Source organism: Aquila chrysaetos, chromosome 11, assembly GCF_900496995.4.
Source record: "Aquila chrysaetos chrysaetos chromosome 11, bAquChr1.4, whole genome shotgun sequence".
In the NCBI taxonomy this organism is placed as follows: domain Eukaryota; kingdom Metazoa; phylum Chordata; class Aves; order Accipitriformes; family Accipitridae; genus Aquila; species Aquila chrysaetos.
Genome location: NC_044014.1, coordinates 27988141 through 28010369, shown reverse-complemented (window position 1 = coordinate 28010369; position 22229 = coordinate 27988141). Strand labels below are relative to the sequence as shown.

Sequence of the window (22229 nt, the reverse complement as noted above, 5' to 3'; positions counted from 1 at the left end):
ATAATTAGATATGTGCTTGCTGAAGCAGAGCCCATCTGAATAGAATCTCGTTGATTTTAATTTGGCCCTTTGTCTTTGCCCCTCATTTATTCTTTGCCGTGACTGAAGGATTAGTGCTAAGGTTCTGATTCAGGAATGCACTTGAACAACTCATCTTCACTCACAACATGCAAAAAAGGGCTAAGCATGTCTCAAAAAATAAGCATAGACCTAAGTGCTTTCCTGAATAATGACAATTTCATGATTGAAGAACGATGAGAGAGGAGTTACTTTACTCACACTGTAAATTGGATGTTCCAGTCTTTCTTTTTCTAATTCAGATATTTTTAAATGATAGAAAATCTTATCCATTTATGTAAATAAAGAGCAAAAACCTGTGTTCCACATACTATAAATGAAAATTTACAAGCAAGCAGCTACTTCATAGAGAAATTCATTTTATATAGGAATCTTTTTTCACTGTTAGTTATTGCAGTGCAGAGGAGCCTGCTGTGAATGTCTTTTGACAGGCTTTTGTGATGATGGCTTTTAGGTCCCGATATCCAGCATATTTTAAAGTCATGTAAAAACAAACACAAAATAATAAAGCATTTAATTAAATAAAAAACACCCCCCCAAAAAAAAAAACCTGCGTGAAGAATGCCAAGAACATGAACACCACTCATCTAGACAACAGAAAGAACAGTTCAAGTCCCGGAGGTCAAAAGACAGCTAGGTGCCTCCATAGCTCACACACCAGAGCAAAGCAGCAAGATCAAAGCCCCAACTCCTGCCAGGCTACTCTGCTAAACACCTCTAGAGGAAAATCTGATGTCTTTTAACATGCCCATGCAATTGTATTCAGCACAGAGATAGCATCTTGAACAAGCCTTTTAACTTGGATACTTCAGCCCATTCTTCTGTGTTTATGGCCTTTTAAAACCTGGGATACATGACAGCCATTATTAACTGCAGGCACTCTACAGTTAAAGGTGGATTTGGAAGCATACAGCAGCGGAGGGGGAAGAGGAAAACAGAAAGAAAACCACGAAGTGAGTTCACTATGGAAAACACTACAGAAAGAGTTACTCAAAATAAACAAGGAACCCCGAAGAGTACTTCTTTTGAAGACTCTCTACCGTCTACCACAACCCTCATCTACAAAGCTCATGGCAGGGTTCCCTGATCCTCTGTACCATCATGCTGCCACACAGGGTGGGAAGACAGCGGTGCACCCTGTGCTAACAGAATGACTGTCAGGTGCCTGAGCTGAGCCACACAACTGGAACAGCAAAGGATTTGTTATGCAGTTTGCATTAATTGTACTGGCAAATACACAGCTAAAATACCAAGAGGCCTTTGAAAAATATCCATCAGAAACCCCACTTAAAACTGTGTGCATATAGCGAGACGGCTAGGCCTTCATTTACTCAAAAACTGCTGGCACATACCTAATGTTCTGCTTTCAGAATAACATTGGAAAAAAGTTTTAAAAGGTCCAGCCTCAAATTACGCTGAAGAGAAACCTGATGATACAAAGAAATCAACTCTCCATCTACTTGATGAGTGCCTATGGAGACACAAGAACAGAGTAAGAACATACCAGTTGGATTACTGAAGCAATATGCTTTAAGTGACAGAACTCATACATTTCTTTTAAAGCAATTGAGTTTGTTAAGATAGGTTGACATATTGGATTGAAGGAGATGTAGGAAAAAAAAAATTTAGCTAGTAGTTTTAGTTATGGGGGTATTATTTGCTTATTAACTTGGGCATGCCATGAGAACCACATTATTACCTGCAGATCTCATAAAACTTCATTATTGCATTCCCATTACTTTGGATTTTGCATTACCAAATGATTGGGTTTCCCTGGACATATCTAGATTTTTCATCCTAAAATTTCTGTTTTTACACTAAGATTCAGCCTCTCCCATACTAACTCATTTGTCTAGAATTTGCCAGCTTTGCAGGCAGAGCAGGCATATGCTGTCCTTTTCCTCTGCTCCCATGTTGTGACCTCTCCCTTCTTTGCTCCGTATCTTTTTGCTGCATCAGTAAAAGGAATAGGCCTATTTCAACTCTGTCATCTTTACTCTTCTACTGCTTTAAAAACTTATAAACAGCTGCCAAAAGAACGGACACTGTTAAATGTTCAGGACAGATGATGTTTGGTCTGGGCACACTGAAAATACCGAATCTACAATTTTCCACCATCCTGTCCAGCCAGCAATCAAGACTTTCTCTCCAGAGAAGGGGAGACTCACAGTTCAGAAAAGGCATCACTGACAAGTAATGCTTCCAGATATGGAACCTTAAAAAGTAATTCCTACGTTGCTGTAGAACACAGCTATTTCTGCATACGTGAGCGACCTTTACAGCTTTACTGACCTCATGATAAGGAAAGTTTTGGACAGAGAGATGAAAGGCAGATAAAAACATCACCTATGCAAATAAATACAACAATAGAACAATGATCCTTTACAGACTTTTTCTTTCACCTTTGTAGACTAAATGGCACCTGCAGAATAAACTGTTTCCTTTCATGGGGCAATGTATATAATTAATATCTGACTATTCCAAGTTTCCAGTATGTTTTCAAACCACAGTCCAAATATATTTACTTCACAAGAGATTCACATATATGTTCATATTCCTTCCAGATCCTCAGTTTAGTTTTATTTTCTTCTCTACAAAGTTTCCATCCAGAATCATTTGTATCACACAGAGACTGTCAGCCATGTATCATCAGTGTTAGCTTTTTGAAGACTATACTTAGAGGTCATCATCATCCTTCTATAGAGTTTAAAACTAACTAATTGACCAGTTTAAGATTTAATGAAATGTGGGGCCAGTGTATTTCCCATCCTCCCTCAATCTGAAAACATAACTAACCCTCCCCGGAGCTGGAGACTCTGGCTCTTCCACTCTCTCTGAGTAAAAGCATATATTTGTCACTGGTGCACGAAGATCTGAATTCTACCAGATGAAGAAAATACGAGGAACACAGAACATACTTTCAGCTGCGGAAGTCTGGCAGTCTGTAGTGCTGAATGAACCAAAGGGGACTGTGCCAATTCAGACATGACAGTTAGGATTTCCCCTCTGTTTTTCTAACATCACCTTCAATGTTTGCTATGCCACACATTACAAAGTAAAAAAGAAAAACACTGAAATACCTCTGCATATGTAGCTGTTCTAAAGGGATGCTGAAAACCACTCTGCTGTCCTTCATAAGGACTGAGGTCTGTTTGAAGCCTAGCTCCTAGTAAGGACTCTACAGGAAGACTGGCTGCTGAACTCTGCTCACCTGACTTCTTTGCCCTGACACGTGGTTTGGGTTCTCATATTAGCAGTAAATTCCCTCAGTTTGAACCGTTTGAATTTTGGTGCGTGTCAGAGATATCTTATAATTGATAACCATTATTCCTGTCTCCTATGAAGAAAGGCTGAGAGAGCCGGGGTTGTTTAGCCTGGAGAAGAGAAGGCTCCAGGGAGAACTTATTGCTGCCTTTCAATACTTAAAGGGGACTTATAAGAAAGATGGGGACAAACCTTTTAGCAGGGCCTGTTGCGATAGGACAAGGGATAACGGTTTTAAACTAAAAGAGAGTAGATTTAGGCTAGATGTAAGGAAGACTTTTTTACAATGAGCGTGGTGAAACACCAGAACAGGTTGCCCAGAGAGATGCCCCATCCCTGGAAACGTTCAAGGTGAGGTTGGACGGGGCTCTGAGCAACCTGATCTACTTGAAGATGTCCCTGCTCATTGCAGGGGGGTTGGACTAGATGAATTTTAAAGGTCCCTTCCAACCCAGACTACTTGATGATTCTATAACCAAAGGATCCCATTGAGCCTCCAGCAGTGGTTTGATAATCCACCAGCTTTGTGTCAAAGGCTTGAGGACTTTGCTCGCAGACATTATTCTTGTTTCTCATCACAGCTTTCTGTCCCTTTAGAGGCACTGAATGATTCTGTGTGGGGGCTGATCCCGCTTACACAAAAACACTTCTTTCCACCCCTCTATCAAGATTCTCTAAAAGGCAGATCAGTCCCCAGATCCCATGCCAAACACGCAGCGTCACAAAATTGTTTTGATATAACTGAAAGCAGCACAGAGGCAGGAACTCCTTGAGCGGCAGCTATCATACTGTACTGCCACTGCCTTGGCTGAGGAGCTTCTGCCTTCTTTCTCTATCACTGCAAGCTGGGAGCAGTAATCGGCTGCAAAGAAGCAAACACACAGAGAATTTGCTCCAACCAAAGATTTTGTCTTTACCTATTAATTTTTCCACACCCTGAAAGAAAAAAAAGAATCTCTCTCTTTTGGAAGAACCTTTTTTCTTTCTTCTGTTCTGACAGTTGGTAGACCACAATGTAAGTCTAGCCCTTCTCCAGTTCACAATGATGCTCATCCTAGGTATCGGATGTATACTTAGATAAATTGAGTAAAATTTTAGATCAGAATTTAAGAACACTTTACTGTCCTGTAAAACATGCTAGATGTTGTAACAGAACAGAGAAAGGACGTTTACACAATTTTGGTTGTAACAAAAATCTACCTGAAGTCTTTGCTTTTGCTCTCAAGACAGCACAACAGTGACACAATTCCAGTACCTTGTTTCTTTTCCTTTGGTCAAGTCACAGTTACTGTAGTTACCGCTAATTATTTCAAACACACACATTTGGCTGTAATACTAGAAGACCTCTAAAGCAAAACCCCTTTACTGCTTGCAATGGTATCTGGCTTTTCAAGGACCACTAGGACCACTCCAACATTCCCAGCGGGAGACAGCAACTGTTATAAATTTCCAACAATTTACATCTCCCAATCTCATTTTAGACCAGCAGTGAGTCATTTTTCACACTGAGAACCCAGAGGTCTCTCTGGTTCTTTGCCTTAATTGAAATTGCTTCTGTAGTAAATACACTAAATAATTTCATTTGTTTTTTCTATGACGGAAAGACAATATCTTCCAGAGTGAGCAAGATTAATGTCATTTGGGTCTGACCAGACAATCATAGGGGAGACTATCGCACAAGAAACAAATACCCTGCTTTGTACGCGGATGTTCTGTGTTCAATTTATCTCCTCAGGAGCAGCCCCTGTTCAGCCTTCTATTATTGAGTTCAAAGCCAAGTCAGTAATATTTGCTGTTAAAAATGTTTAAATTTACATTTCCTGTGAGAGCTTGCTTTAGAAGATGCACATTTTAAACCAGTCTGCAAACCTGAAACTAGGGATTGGTGTCTGTGGCTGCAGGTTCGACTCTACAGAGCCACAAACAGGGCTTTGGGAAGCAACAACACAGGCAGGCAGGATTTAAAAATCTGTAACTTGTTCTGTCCACTAAAATTAGTAACCCCAGCACACTTTAAATGCAGGCATTTCTCAAAGAAATAAGGAATATATTGAAGGGGCTTGCATTTAACCATTAGTTTGATCATATATTTTATATAAGCTAACTTTCTGTATGAAATGCTACTACTTTAAGTTTTGCTGAAAGTGAATCTCTGAAGTCGAGCAGATACTCAGTTCATACAAAACACAAAGAAACACTGTTTCTTTGTAACAGTGCACAGAAGAAATACATATTCAAAACAACAAAGCATAAGTACAACAGAGATACCTACTATACAGACAGATAAAAGAGTCAGAGATTTGCTTAGGATGGCACAATATCTAGGCATCATAATGCTTGGTAATTTCTTCTTCCGGCACATTAGGAAACCCTATCTGTGAGCCCCAGCGCCAACAACAACTACGTCTATGGAGGCATCTTACAGGAGCAGACTCACATTGACCATCATGGATTTGTTTCTTGGACTTCACATCCAGTCTTTCCTAAAAGCCTGGTTTAAGTCACAGAACTAAGATCCAAAACAACTTAAGTTTCTAGTTTCAGATTCACACCTTTTGGGTTTTATTATTGTTAAGCTACTAAACTTCTTGACGACTTTTTTTTTTTTTTTTTTTTTTTGTGAAACCTTATTTCTTCCATATATTCCTCAAGTCAGGTGCTATTGATAACTGCTACAAAGCACGATTTAGCATATACAGATGTGTCAGGAATAAATACGGAAAGTATGGATTTATTAGGATATTCATAAAAGTTCACAAGACACAAATATCCTTGCAGTTTTAATCAGACTATCAAAAAATAAAAAGGGAGTATTTACCTCAGTATCCAGAAAGCCTGCAGAGGATAGCCAATTTGATGGTTTTCTTTACGTGTGTTATTGAAACTGAAGTTGAGACAAAAAGAATCCATAAAATGGAAACAATCCAGAATCCTTATCAAACATGAACATAGTAACCTCTACAGAACTTCTCAGAAAAATAGCACACATTATAAGGAACAATATTGCAGTTGTTTTGGGAATATATTATTTAGTAGCTCTCTTCAAATCCTTTTTATGTTATTCTGTGGTCTTTCTCCTTGAATTCCCTCTCATGAAGAGGCACAAAGACTAATACAAATTAGAACAATCTATGATGATGAATCCTTATGATTCTTCGACTATTCTTTAACTGATATTTAAATGAATGTATTTTATCACATAGCACTTATGTAAATACCTTGCTATCGGCATACTTTAACAGGTGAACTTGAACATGGGCATTAGAAAAGATGAAAAACTAACACACTTACTCAGTAAGACTTCTCAGTATGGAAATCTCACTTTTTAAAGAGAAATACTACATAAAACATCTTGTCTACCAAGCAGTGCATTTCACAGAGTGTTGTGTCTAGAGTTTTCACAGCAAGAACTTTTCTTAACAGGCTGACTACATGCTGCAGACGAACCTGCAGGAATTAGGAACAGATCTGAAATTTTGACCAGTGGAATCTCAATTGTATTTAGGTAGTGAACTTGCTGTCCTGGAGCTTGATGATCTGATCTGTTCGCACAGTTTATGCTTTCGGTCATTCAGCCCTCCAGCAGCAAAAAACCAACCAATCCCCGTGGAAGTTGCTATGTTACTGTTCTCATAGCTGGACTGCTCACAAACTTCTCTGGATGCCTCCAAGACACACAGGCTGATAAAAGAGCACTGGCAGTGAGGTACATTTGGATGCACTGCAACTCAAAAGGAAACACGTTCAGGACTGCATGTTGTAAGCTGAGAAAAGGTAACTTGTAAAGGGCAAATGCCATTCTGAAGAGTTTGCTTTCTTCTCTCCCATGAATATATGTAAGTTTTCACAGCTGCCTCCCTTCCTACTTTCCATTTGTGACTTACCTCATGTTCAGAGGGACAGATATGTTACTCAAAACAACAGAAGAAAAAAAAAATCAAAATTCATGCTGAGACCAAGCTCTAGTCTGTCTCTATCACCAAATTTTCAGTTGCTCTTGGCATATATCGGATCCCTGAAGCAGAAGACAGGAAACTGGTAGAAATCAACAGAAATCTTCTCTGGAGAATGCCAGTTCCAGTCCAAGTGAAAGTGTGTGCAACACACTAGGAAAAGATACTGCCCAGGAATTGCATGATAAGCTAATTCACTATACGCTTCAAATCCACAGCAAAGTGAGCACTCAGGTAAGTACCAGCCTCATGAAAATCGAAGGCACAGACTAAGAAAACAGCAGAGCTAGCTTGTTGCTATAGTTGAGTCTCTACAATTTTCCTAAGTGCTACAGTAAAGGTATTAGTGCAAAAATGTTCCAACGTGGCAACAGTTTTACTGCTACATCTCTCAAAGTCAGAACTGGTACCACGGTAACAAGGAACTGTCAAATGTCATAAAGAACGGGCCAGATAAACAACCTGATATTTTGGCTAGACAGAATAAAGCAGCAGCAGCTCGACCATGCAACCTCCTTTATAAACATAGGCATTCAAGTGCACAACAGGGTGGTGAATGGCAAAAAGGAAATAAATTTCCCTTCCAACAAAATAATACCTATCTACATAGATATGTCATGAGGCCCTAAAACTCACATTAAAGATGAAGAGGAATTGCCAACCCAAGGATAATAAAAGTCTGACAGAGTATGATCGTGTTTGTTCTAAGAGTAGAAGGCAGACCAAATGCATCAGCAGCAGACATCTCGGAGGAAGAGAACAGGAACATCTTGAACAAGTAAGGCCCAGTGGGGCAGAGCATCTCTCATTCTTCGGGCTCTTCAGATGCTCCATCTCAAGACATTTGAGAGCTGACTCCTGACAAGTCTGCTGCATGCCAAGCCAACTTGACAGAGGGCTCAAGATACAGGATATAATTTTCCAAACTGGAGGTCTTTTAGAGTTTTGTTCTGAGTAAACTCATGGGCAAGAAAAATGGGCAAAGTCCACTGTGCCGTCCTTGTGATCCCCTTTTCTGCAGTCAATGTAAATGTGGCTGTCACAGACTACAGACGTGCTGCTTGCCACTAAGCAACCGTACTGACTATGCTTCCCTTTGGTCAAGGGGAGGTGCCAACTTCATTAACAGAAACTAATGAAACTAACCCCCTAATCTGAATGAATTACTCATTTATTTGTAGCATCCATACTGGAAATCTTTAGGAAAGAGAGCCTTAGTTGCAACAAAGGCATATCTTGCCAATATATGTTCCATAACAGAATTATTTTATCTGTATGATAACAAAGCATAAGTGTCCCCAGCTGAAACAATAGCTCTACTGCACTGGATACATACCTACAGGGGAAGAGGTAGTTTCTGTTCTGCGTAATATTGAATTTAATTAAACCTGACAAATAAAAGTGAGATGGAAGGTGTATTATTACCCTTGCTTCAAAAATATAAAACTACAAAAGAGAGCAAAGCGGCCAAGGGCACACAGTGAGAATCTGTGCTAAGAGCTGGGAAGTGAACCCAGAGATCACCTGAAATGTAGTCAGTCTTCTGCATCAAAAGCTGTTTCGGAAGGTAACAGCTAAAAGAAAATGATGCCTTTATTTTAATGAAGAGTGTCAAGTGGACAGTTTTAGGACACTAACTCTAAGTACCAATGGATCAGACAGCCGCATGGAAATGAAGCAAGAATTTAGGATTACAGAGATAAAAGGTTCTTAACCAGCCTGCAACTACATCAAGAACCACATTATACAGTTTCACATGTTTATTGAATTTTATCTTTAAAAAGGCAGTTTGATTTTCCCTTTTCCTTTCCTCTGCACCCTCCCTCTCTGCTGTCATTCTAACTGAAAACAAATGCAACTGCCCTAATGGTTCAGAATTCCCCCTTATTTCAATAATTTACTCAATTTACACCTATATGTTTTTGTGCCAATGCTGTCCTGTAGCTTCATAGCTCTTCTTGTTCTAAGTTGTTTGTTGGTATTTACATACATTTCATAACTCTGCTCAGCTTTCATTTCATGAACAACCCAAGCCAACCTCTTCTACTTGCTCTCTTAAAGCTGCCTACTCATTCTTCTTATCAGCCACTTTCCTAAGTACAGGTACAGCATTTGTAATTCTTCTCCAGTCATGTGAGACCATTTTGACTTGACTGATTCGCTGAAAATCTTTGGTGTGAGGCATGAGACTGACAATTCACATGCTATTTCTTTCCAAATGCAGGCATGTCGATCACTCGGTCCCTTCAAGCTGGAGGGATGCCATCAGCCTTGGCTGTAGTAATTTCCATTCTACACTTGTAATCCTTTTAGCCACCTTGCTTTGCCTTGTCTCCACAGCTAATGTGAGCATTATTACTGGGAACTTAGGCAAAGTGTTCATCTAGCCTTATGGTCCCCCATAATCCAGGTTATCCTTACTTTCTACCTTTTCCTCATCCATATTGCAGCCTCATTTCTTCTCTCTTTATCTCTCATTTCTGTAAGTTTGATTCGGTGATACACCAAAATACACTTTGCCGAATCTATACTATTGCTTTGAAACAAGGCAGTAAAACATGTTAGATGATATACCCTGATCAGGACATACCTTTGGTCTCAGTATCTTGTCCAGTGATGTTTTAACACCACCATTTGACAGTACTCTCACTGCAAATACCTTTGTTAACAGGCGGTCCAATTTATTCACAGCTTTGGTATGATATCCACTAAGAACAGCCCTATTATTTTACAGTTATATTACAATGATTAAAGCTAAAGAAATAAAACATAAAGTCCTCAAATATCATAAAGTTTTAGTTTATGCTTCATATAAAATTACAATTATTAAGTAATACTACTCTTGAAAAGTAAAAACAAAAGCACATCAGGCAGAGCCTAAGGGACTAAAAACAAAGCAGTATCAAAAAGGGGTTGCTATCTCTGCTATCAAACATCTAACACTTAGTTGCCCATCCAAGCTATCACAGCATTTGTTTTCTGTAGCTTCTCAGTGATTGCTGAAGTACCTTTTCTGCACAGTTCTGCCCTCAGGCTCCTTTCTCCCTCTCTCTCTCTTTCCAGAGATACTGAACGCTGTCCTCTTCTGACAAAGCTCCCTGTATGATCTCATCCTGTCGTCCCCTTGTCTGGCCTCAGCTTGGCCTCCTGACAAAAGCAAAAGTAGCTACAAGAGCAATGAGGTTCAGTAGCTCAATAAAGTATTTTTTTAAAAAAAATTTCAGAACAGAAGATTATTCCCTCTTTTTTTTCTTTTTTTTTTAAATAAACACTCTGGTAGGTGAACTCTGTTTTACTTGAACAGCAGACCTTAAAATAAAGCTACCAAATCACTTAAAATCTTCTACAGGAAGGACGAAAGCAGCAGATATCATGCTCAGAAAAGGTCCAAGCAAGCACTATTCAGAAAGAAGGTCTTCTTCAGGCTTAAAGAAGAAAAAACGGAATATGCAAACACCCATGCACTCACACACTAAGAGCGACTGAGGTTGCTGCAGTTTGAAAGCAAATGAGCAGGCAGCTAACCTGCTGGGCCATTCCCTGTAGGTGTCACAACAAGGCAAAGGAATTTGCCGTGGAAGGTTTGGGGAGCAGCTGTCACCGAAAAAGAGACGTATATTTTTAAAGGCTTTGTCATTTGTCTTCAGGGTGGGAAATGCTATATTTGACCTCCTGCTGAGGCAGCAGCCCAGATGCAGCAGCCCGGGCTAGAAGAATAAAAGGAGGCACAGCTATTATTTCAGGTACAAACACCAGAAAGCAGAGACAAAAGGCACAGTCATTAAATCATCACTACTATTTAAAAGCACACATGACAACTTTTTAATACGTTTCATGCCACAGGAGTCTCCCCTCAAGGCATTCTCCAAAACAATTTGTGTTAGCTAATTGTTAACTATCTCACTGGCCAAGTAAAACGAGACAAAAAAGCACGACACCAAACACTGTCTCAGCAACACCAAACGGCCCTCGATGGGAAAAGCTAAGGAGCTGACAGCTCTTGTCTGTTCCCCTGCCTTCCAGCCGGCTGAGGCTGTGCCACCTGAGAAGGCTGCTGTCCCACCTGGCTCCAGCTTCTCATCTCTCCCTGCTTCCCCCCCACGCTAGCCTGTATTCTGATCTACCATCTGCAGCTCCTGTAATCACTCCTCAACCTCTTCAGCTCAGCAAGGAGCTACCACCAAAACAGTTTAAACCAACTGGGATGAAACAGCGCAGGGCCAACTGCATGAGCCAGGGGTGGGGGTTTCCCATAGAGCTGCGCCAGTTTGGCAGCTGGCTGCTCTGCCCTCTAGCCTCAGGCTCCAGCTCTCTTCCATCAGGGATAACCGAGACCCTCGGGCACTGCCACAGGGACCCTCACTCTCCTGGGGCCCTGCAGAGAGCCAGCTCAGGAAGCCAGTCAAACAGAAAACAAGCTGTACCAGCAAAAGCTCTTCAGCCAGTACAGGTCCCCGAGCAAGCTCAGGCTGGGAATCGCCAGAGAACAGGAGCATGACCACCAATTGCACTGGTTCAGATGCCCTGCAGACCAGTAGACCTGAGGGACATCAGGCCGGGGTGGTCCACCTGCTCCACACAGCACAACTGCAAAGCCTGCCAGCCACCACTGCCAGGTCACTCCAGGCATCCCAGCCTGCAGGACATCAATCAACAAAAGCCTTGTCCTAAGCTGTAAAGAGGTACTAATAGTGGATGGCCTTTGAAACGATTTGGTGCAAAAATTTTCCCCAGTGTTCACTTACTCAAATGTGTTTCAAGTAGAAAAGTTTTTTTTTCTCCTTACATTTCAGAATGTCAGACACTGAACAATATGGATTAAAAATGTTTCCAGAGTGATCCCTTTGGCAGCATTAAATTCATACTTGGAGGAATGAATTCAAACCATTGTAAATTCCCATTAAGCTTGGAGAAAGGGAAAAACAAATGCTTATTCATTAAAAACAATGCCATTTGATACCTACATCAGGGGACTTCTGTAGGAAAGTGACTGGAAGAAGTGTTAAAGGTGTCTTTCAATAGATGTAACAGAAAAAAGAATGAGTTACTCAAAACAACATGCAAGCATCCTTGACAACAACTTAAGCAAATCATGAAAGGCAGCTTTCAATGATGCACACTGTATATAAAAAAAGCAAAGGACTATCTCAACATTTTTACAAAAACTGAATGATGGAGCAGAACCACTGTTGCTTTAGAAATCAGAAAATGTTAAAGCACTCAGATGTGGAAATTAACCCTTTCAAAAAAGTCAGAACAGTCTGAAACAACCTCACACTCGAAAGACTGACAGGCTGGGATTACAAGTTGCCCATTCAATGATATAGCTCTCACAGATCGTATGTGAATGTGACATCCTTGAAGTAGGGGCTATATGTGACATTTCCAAAATACATTATGGTATACCTCAAAATATGAGTATTTAACACAGACAGTAAGAGCACTAAAAACCACAATGTAGATGGGCATGATGAAATCCCTGGAATAACTGGCAAAACAACTGTATACATGGTAAAACTAAAGTAGTTGTGAAACCAAATATTTAAGATCATTGGAAATAAATTAGTTGAATATGCAACTGGGAAATAAGAAGCAAAGCAAAGGACTAAGATGGTTTTTAGAATACACCGAGAGCACATGATTTCATTACCAGCTTTCCCAGTATTGTATCAATTAACAATGGAAAGACTGAAATCTGTACAGATTGCTAGAGCAATGAGCTGGGAAAAAAAAGCATGCATTCCCAAAAAGTAATTACTGGTAGAAATCAAACACTGACACTGGTCTTTTCTAGGACGTGATGACTGACCAGTGGTTTTCAAGACTATTCCCTCACCCAAGCCCTAAAGGAAAAGGACTATAACATGAAAAGATCCAAAGATTCAGAACCTCACCTTCACTAACACACTGATAGAGTCACACCTCAGGAAGAATTGGTAAGAGAGGGGGGCGTATGACTACTTTTAATAGGTGTATTTTCAAAGGAAATAAAGTTTTAATGTCTCACTTAATGCACTCATAGCTGGAAATCCTCATCTGACAAGCTTTTTAATTAAAAAAAAAAAACAAGAAGAGATGTGATGGCTAACTACTGGAGAAACTTACTAGAAATTCAGAAAAAAGGGAGACTGTGCCTGGTCAACTGAATGTTTTATCTTCCACACAGTTTTCCTGGATAAAAATCAGACAGATTATTCAACATTTAGTAAAATTAACGATCCCTTCCCATACAAAAAAAATAAATCAGTAAGTCCAATGAACATGCCTTGACGTGAAAGCCACTTTTGCATGAGGAACTGCTTAGAGCACTTAGGACAAAAGGTAGCCCTGAGTAAAGAAGTTTGGGGCTGATAAAAACTGAAAAGGAACATGAAAAGAAATGTTAACACCCAATCAGTTGACTACAAATCACTGTTTCAGAAGAAGGTAACCTTCTCTGATGTTGTAAAATGGGGACTGCGTACCAGTTTAGTACTAAGCAGAAAAGTTAGCCGTGCTCAGTCTGGAATGGAACAGTTATCTGCCTGTTTTCCAAGCCAGTGCACATTATGTTGACATTCATCAGCTAAGAAAAGGAGAACCAGAATTAAACGCTCCAGTTAAATCAAACATGTTGGAAGCAGAAAGACCCTGAAGTGCATTTTCTACATTTATGATACAGAGAAGCAATGGCAATATATCATGATCAAATATTGCTACTCAATCAGAGTCCTATAACAGATTATTGCTGTGAAATACTGGCAAAAACGACTACTTAATACTATACCAACAGCACTGCCACCTACTCTTGGCTCAAATTTCTAAAGCTAATGACTAGATGTACAAGAAACCATGGTACTTGTTTGCACAGACGTACGCAGTCAAGGAATAAAAGTTTGGCAACAGATATATCAGGGAGCGCAGAATGAACGTGAAAGATTTAGAGGTTGACACGTGACAGAAAATCAATGGCCCCCAAGATGGAGGGGCCTGAGTGTGTTCATTCCCACCATGAAATTACTGAACATCCGTGCTTCTCGAAGTAACATTTCATCTATAAGATCAAACAGGGCAGTGAACAGCACTAGTTGGGGAAATTACGAATTTCCAAAGTCATGTATCCTCAGAACAGTGTGCCACTGAAATGCTAAAAGCAGCAGCGCTATTGCCACGAAATACATGTTTGGTTTTGTGTTGTTGTTTTTTGTTTTTTGTTTTAAAGAATGCAAGACAGTCACAGGCAGCATTTATTCAGAATATGATCATCCAAGAATTAGTAATACACCAAAACAAGTCTTTTCCTACCAGCTGATTTTGGAGTGAATTTGTCCCTGTTGGCTGCACATACTGCCAGTAGTCTGTATCCAAGATCCAAGTCAAATCCTTGCTGAGCTGCCACTCGACTAACCACCTGCAAAGGGAAAAAGAGAAAAAGCTTCGTTAGGGGTTACTTGAGCTCTTTGCAAAGTTAAGTTAACTTGCTTATCAGTACTAGTGTTAGGCAACTGAATCTGCTGTGATAGCCACAGTACAAACATGGTATGGGGCATTGCTCTCCAGTAGTTTCCAGTGCAAGCACAACAAACTGAACACAGGAGTCTTCTGGTGATCTGATTATTTGCCCACTTGCCAGAAGAAAGGCCTGGTAGTACCAAGAAAGTTGGAGAGACAAAGCTTTTCCAGAAGAAATAATGCAAGAGAAATGTATGCAAAAATTGTACAGAATACATTTTACTGTACTTGAGACTTCAGGATGAGAAGTTCCTAAGTCTCTGTCTGTGTCACATGCAGTTCCTGGCCCTGTTCCCAAGAGCAGTGCCCAGGTCCTTTAGGTTAAAATGTCCTCCTCCTCACTGATGGGCAGCGTTCTCCTATGCTGTGATCAGCGTCACAGTTGCTGCATTTCAACAATACCGTATTGGGAAGCACATTTACTACAGCTTTAGAATAAATAGGCCTGTGCAAGAAGTATTTGCCAAACACATTAAAGAGGGAAAGAAGATTTTTGGGTTTTTTTTTTTTTTTTGGACTGATCTAGAAGGACTAGCAAAACTAGGCAAATCAAAGACTGGGGTTAAGGATGAAAAGCAGTCAACCGTTTCTCCAGGCCAGCAACTCAGCTTTCAGCCAAGAATGTATCCTCATGAAAATCTGCATAGTATAAACACAATACTGTGGTCATTCTGGGAAACTATGCTAAAGTTATACACAGCAGAGCTTTTATATTGCCTTCTAGTGGCACAGGATGACTTCAGACTCAGAGGCATAGATAAAACAGATTATTCTTAACCTTACTGCTCTGCATTGAAACAATGGTCAAGGAGCTCCATAAGAAACAGAACAGCATTTTCTTGTGCGAAGCAAAAGAAAGCCCCTATCCTAAATAGCTTACAATACAAGAAAATATCCTTTCCCACCCCTATCTCCACCTGAAAGCTTCTTTCTAAATTAATGACACTGCAATTATCTGCATCCAGGACTGATTGTCCCCCAAAAGCGACAGTATAGAACAGAGTGAAGAAGCAACATATGTGATAACCTACAAATGGTAGAGACATGCACGACTCTGCCCTACCTACTCCACACTATTACATGAATCTTATTATTCTGAACTTTTTCCAATATCGACTTTTCGTAATTAACAATTAAGAACCAAATTTCTTTCTTAAGAAAGAATTAGCATGGATAAAAGTTCCCAGGTAGATTTTTATTGTTTCTGTTGTTCCTATTCATTTAGAAATTACAGATTCACATGACTTTATCAGGTGGGAGTGTCCCCTCCCTAATTCTTTTTTAACCCTCCTAATCTCAAAATTGAGTAGAGAGAAATGAAATGAGAATTTGGGATAATCAGTGCAATAACACACAACCCTAGAACACACCTACTGTTTTATCTCCTGTTTCTCTTTACAGTTACAATTGTAAGTTTTAGATAGGAAAGAAAAAATAATTTGTGAGAAAGAATGCAATTATTTTTGATAAATCAAAAAACATTTCCAGCTTGGTAGATCAGCCTGTAACCCTTTACACTTAAAAGTCTGATTGTTGTTAATTTCCTGGCTAAGACTCTGGGTCCAAACTTGCAAAAATTAGATAAAAAAAACCACAAGCAAAAGAACAACAGGAGAACAACAAGATATCTCATATTTCATGCAACAGGAGTGAAGACTGGTGGGCTGCTATGAGGTCTGGAAGACACTTACGCACTTGGAAAGCACACTGTTCCCCTCTCCTACTTCCAGTATCACCATAGTTCAGCCACTAACAGGCAGACATTAGGGAAGGGATCAGTAGGAAGTAGACAGAAGCTCCTCTAAAAAAACCATCTTGTTAAAGGCTCCTGAGGGCCATGTCTCATTAATGTGTAAACATTATTTAAACTCCTTTAGGCATCATCTACTGTACCATCACAGAGGAACGCATTTCAGAGTGCTAATCAGGTCTCTAAAATAAAGGAGAAAGGGCCCTCCCATTTTCTGTTTTAAAAAAGCACATCATCATTGAACTATTTATTTTGAAACTGGACAGGAACGGAAGGCAGATATACCTGCTCATCAGTGAGCACATGGCAACTTAAGAAAAGCATTGTCTGCTTATATGCTTGGTTCATTTTAAAACATGAAGCTACAAATACTGAGACCCTGCTGGCCAGAGGCCAAATCACTACTCTCAACTGACATCTTGCTAATAACAGAAAAAATTCTACAAGGTAACTCAGGAAATATGGAGAATTGTAAACCCCTGAGCCCATGAAAGCCAATCTATGATTGCCATGTCTTCACTGAATAGATTGCAAAGTCTGGGTCAGTCTGAGTCCTAACAACAGGCTGAGGCTTAAAGTGTTACACTGCCATTTGACATCAGTTTCCTTTTCTTAATTTCCTCTGCCAGAGAAAGCACTGCTCTGTACCTCACCATGGCCAAAAGCAGAGCTTCCAGATGCCAGGGTGCGCAGCCCCAATCCTGACTGCACCCTGATGGCCATGGCATCGTCCTGCTAAAGCCTACCTTGAAGCAAGTGAAGCTATACCTTAGCAAGCACTGCAAGCAGAAGACTAAGCATGAGAAGGCAGAATCTGAACTTGCGAGTCTAGAGAAATCAGCCAGTCAAACTATTACTTATTGCTCAAGTTTTTCATGAAAAATGTGAGGGAAAACAAATTGCAAATTCATTTTAGCTAAAAAAAAAAAAAAAAATCTAAATCTGAAAGAAAGTGCTTCTACCGACAAACTGCACAAAAACCCCTTCTTCCTCTCAAAAGAACAACAAAGCCCTCAGCTACTTAATAGAAAACAGACATTTCTAATAAAATTTCCATTTTGCCAAGAGTCATTTTCCACCTAAATTTTTCTTCTATGTACTCTGCTAAATGCAGAAAGAGGCTCTGTAAAACAAACTGGTCGAACTGTGCTCAGGAGGGATTTCTCTGGGCCCTTCTCTCCCAGCCCTTGGCTTTTGTACACCACTCCTCAGCAACCCCCTTGGTCAACACAAATAGGGCAGTTCACTTTTTATTTCCAGTTTCTTCATAGGCTTATGAATTCTTGCGTTAATTGTATTTAATGTTTAAAGTTTTTCTTTCAACTGCAACAGCTAAAGACTTACTTTTATTTCAAAAAGAATAGATCGTATGTATCCTCCAAAGACCCTGTTTCAGGTTGCCTACAACTGAGGTCAGACATTGCTCACTTGGTACTTGGAAGGCTTTCATCCAGTGAACCTGTATGCAAGGGACCTCCTGGCCTTTTAAATAAACACTGAGATTTCTCAGAAACAAGACGACAAATGCATCATAGGAATATGATCCAGAAAACACCAAGAACTAACTACAAGACATTTGGTAAGTTTAATATATTCAAGTCAGCAGACCCTGCTGAAATTTACCTTAGAGTGCCTCAGAGGAACCAGCCTGGACAAACCTTGCAACTGCTAATGATTATCTTCAGGAATTCATTCAAGACAGACACCTTGGAGGCACATCAAATCTCTGGTTTTAAGATGGTAAAAAGGTGAATCTCAGAAGTTATGGGTACTCCGACAACAAAACAAATTACTAAACAAGTATTAGGTGAGTAATACAAAACATCATCATGAATTCATCAGCACAGTGCAGTTTTCTTCTTTGACGAGTTAACTAGCCTTGTAAGGAAGATAGTGGACGTAACATACCTTAAGTCTAATATGCCTTTTGATATTGCCCTATATGACACTGTCATAAACAGAGGAACATAGCCCAGATGACAGTAGTATAAATTTTACTCAGATTATTAATTAATAGTCCTCTGTCAAATCATAACTTGTCCTGGATACAGGTCATTTCTACGTATTCAGTCGTGACTTGGACAATGAAACAAGAGTAAATTGCAAAACTTCTAGATGATAACAGGCAGAAGAGTCTGCAAACACTGGAGAGGACAGGATAAGAGTTTAAAATAATCTTTATAAACTGGAAAAATGTTAAAAAAAACAGGACAAAGACACATATGAAATACTAGAGATGGGAAAGAAAAATCAAATGCCCAAACAGAGAATTAGGAACACAGCAGAATTTGTCTGCTCAGTGTACAACTGACTATGGATAAGTACTGGGAAAATGTTCCAGGTATTAAAGATCATCAAGCACTGCAACAGGCTACCTATCAATCCCTGGAGTTTGGGGGGTAACGGAATTTATAATAGACCAGACAGTACCTATACAACATCCCAGCTTGGGGAAAAAGAGTAGATACCACACTCCCTTAGGTCTGTCTCAAGCTGAATCTTGGCAATTCCAGACACCTGCTGCTGACTGGAGCCACCCAGCTCAGACTGAACCCTGTCCCAGGAACTCCCCCAAGTTTGAAACCTCCTGTGATTTCGATCTTACTCAGATAACAGTGCTGATCAGATGGGATTGCATCAACACAGTTTCAATTATCCGTTCAATGTTATGGCTAAGTGATATGATACCACTTGCAAACATACTCAGGCTTTCTCTAACTGCTAATTCAAGTTGAGCACACCAGCAAAAATTCAGACAACATGCAGGCGGCACCGTGTGTTCAACCATGACTTCATTCTGCAATGCTGTAAGCATGTATCTTAGTTGACCTAAGCATACATGCCATAAAATTCCATTGAAAAGTAGTGCATTTAAAAAAAATAATGGACATAGTTGCCAGTAATACCACAATCATAAATTGAGATCATCATCCTTTATCACAGTTGAGAGAGGTGCTTGGCCAGCGCAAGGTTCAACACTTCAATATATTTTACAATAACAGTTGAGACAGTTAGACCTTATAAAAGCTAGCCTATTTCCTACATATGCTTGTAGGAAACCTAGCTTTTATTTTAACTTAGATATGGTGCTTACAACTATTTCAAGCTGTGTCTTTAAAGGAACACATACCTTACTTGCAAACAAACATTATTGCAACATTAACCACCAATAAGAAAATGTGATCACCCCAAACCTTTGAAATCTTTAATCTGTATAAATATTCCATTCATAACAGAGACATTGCATCCGCTGCCTGTGACACAGCTCTGTGGAGTTCCAGATGCCTGAACCCTCAGGGTCATTGACAGCGAGGGGAAAACGATGAGAGTGAGGTTTTAATAACACGAAAAGAGAAATTCAGCTACCAACTTCTTTTGTCTTTGCTGAGTTTAACTGCAATACTTCCCCCCCCCCCCCCCCTTTTTTTCTCCTTTCTCCTTTTGCAAGGCTAAGGAGCTACACCATGGCAAGCTCCACTCCCTGCCCTTCTTGTCATCACACCACGAAGTACTGGAACAATGTACCTCTTAACCTAACAGGCCTGTTAATCAAGAGAGCTATATGACTGCTTATTACAAAACTCCCTTCCCATTATGTTGTACTTTCAATGAATCTCTTAACTAACAGCAGTCAAGAGCATCCCCCCCTGCTGGCATCAGAATGAATTTTACCAATTCAATTTGCTGGCTGCTCAAAACTAAAAATGCCAGCTGATTGCTAGTTCAGACAGCTCTGTGTTCAGCCACTTGTGCCTACTTGAAATTATCTGAATGCAGTTTGAAGACTACAGCAGAAATTTTGTAATTAGAATTCTGCAATGTAGATGGTAATTTTTCCCCCTCGGTAACACACAAAGATCAGATAAACAGGAAGCAAATTGAGGAATTTTGCAACATGAATAGTGATCTGCCTCAAACAGGAAAAAAAAAGGGGGGGGGAGAAGAAATCTTTGTGATCTGAAGTCCTGGTCTGATGAGACTCTTACATTCCAGTTGCAGAACGGCTGCCTCAACAATACAATCAAAGCAGGTCAGTAAAGTTATTACCATTAACTAGTTTCTTGCCTTTGATGCTTGAAAACAGACATTAAGTAGGTTCTGCAAATGCAAGAGAGTCTACAGAGCCCTTGCATTCAAACTCGAGTTTTCTTAAAATATATTTTGCACCCCATTAGGTGGATAAGGACCATATTTTCAAAATAAAATAAACCAGTGTCCCTGCCAAACACTCCTTTTCTTGACACTGCCTGCAACAGTGAAGTAAAACATGCAGAATAAGGATATCTCCTCCTTTACATCCTCTTCCGCTCCTCTGCATTTCTCTAACAACCATAAACATAGAAGAGAAGGTCACTATACTCAACCCTCTCCACCTAAAATTTTCTCCCAGAGGGAAAGATGCAGGGTTTTTGCTCTAATTAAGCCAGCTGATCACTGGGTCACTGCAATACTGTTGCCACCTGAGTCCTGGCAGACTTTGAACAATGATATGGATGAAACATACAGCCATCATATGAAGAAAGTGATAAAGAAATTCCAAAAGCATTTTAATTTGGACAGCAACACATCTCAAACAAATATTTTAAAGCTGTAAAATAACCCATGTCTTGACTAATGAAATCCAGTTTAAAACAGGGCTTTAAGACACCATGAGGTCATATGACAGCCAGTAATCCTGAGTTATTTGGTAGCACTATGAGCTGCTCTGAAGCAGAGTGTTCTGTGCCTGCTGGCTGTACTCTGATGGTACAGCATGTACACAGCCCTGGAGTGATGTGATGCACTGCAAACACATAAAACTGTGTGCTTAACAAATGCATGGAGAGGATGATGGAAGCAGAATTTCTTCATGTGAACTTTTTGCTCTGGAAGTCTTGTATACAAAGACAAAATGCAACATTTCTAGGGCTTGAATGGGCAGCTGCATCCGGCCATTTTCTGGGTATAGATATGCTTAACCAACTCTTCTATCTGTAATTACTTACATTCAGATCCTAACCTGACTTGAAATTTGATTTTTTGCATGTCACATGTTGATTTTTGATTACATAGTTTTCTGCATTAAACAGAATGAACCCAGCCAGGCGTGAAGGCAATGTAGCAGCAGATACCTTGTGAACACATTAGCATTAGCTCGCCTGTTTTTGCTGTCTGAGGCATCCTGTTGTGGAAACTTGATATTTTTCAAAGGTTCTGTTCTTGTGTTTGGTTTTTTATATATATTTTTTTAATTGATTATATTTTTCATTACATATTGGATGAGCTAAAATAGATTTCTGTATCATGAAACTGAGAGCAGCTTTTTTTTTTCTTAAATGACCTAAAAAATCTCAACAGTCTCAATTCCAAGATTTTCCAAGGAGAAATGCAATTCAAACGATTATTGTACCATGTATCACTAAAACATGAACCTAAAGCAGATACTTCCATCAGTTTAACGCAGATGCTTGTTATTTCAGCAGTACACAGATCTAGTAAGAGCTACAAGCAGCACAAAAGATTTAAATGAAATCCATAATCTTCCGATAGAGTACGACTAGGACTACAGCTTTGTGTGTTGTTATTCTTTTAGAGAGCAGCATTTCTTAAACAAACGTGGGTGAGTTTCCCACATCTGATGACTGAGGTAGACCCAACATTTGGAGAGGAAATCTAGAACACTGCAGGGGGGCGGGGGGGGGAGTGCATTTTTA

General features: G+C 39.8%; 1 protein-coding gene across 10 annotated transcripts in view; it reads right to left on the bottom strand.

Annotated features, from left to right (window-relative positions):
* The window catches only part of ZMIZ1 (zinc finger MIZ-type containing 1), a 363277-nt gene that overhangs the window by 120460 nt on the left and 220588 nt on the right, over positions 1–22229 (bottom strand). For all 10 annotated transcript variants that reach the window (XR_003925726.2, XM_030030051.2, XM_030030045.2 and 7 more), the window contains one exon: positions 14580–14685. Coding sequence is in view for 9 of the 10 variants with exons in the window: in XM_030030051.2 (XP_029885911.1) it covers positions 14580–14685 (106 nt within the window). In the remaining variant the exon portion in view is untranslated. The remainder of the gene's footprint in view (positions 1–14579; positions 14686–22229) is intronic.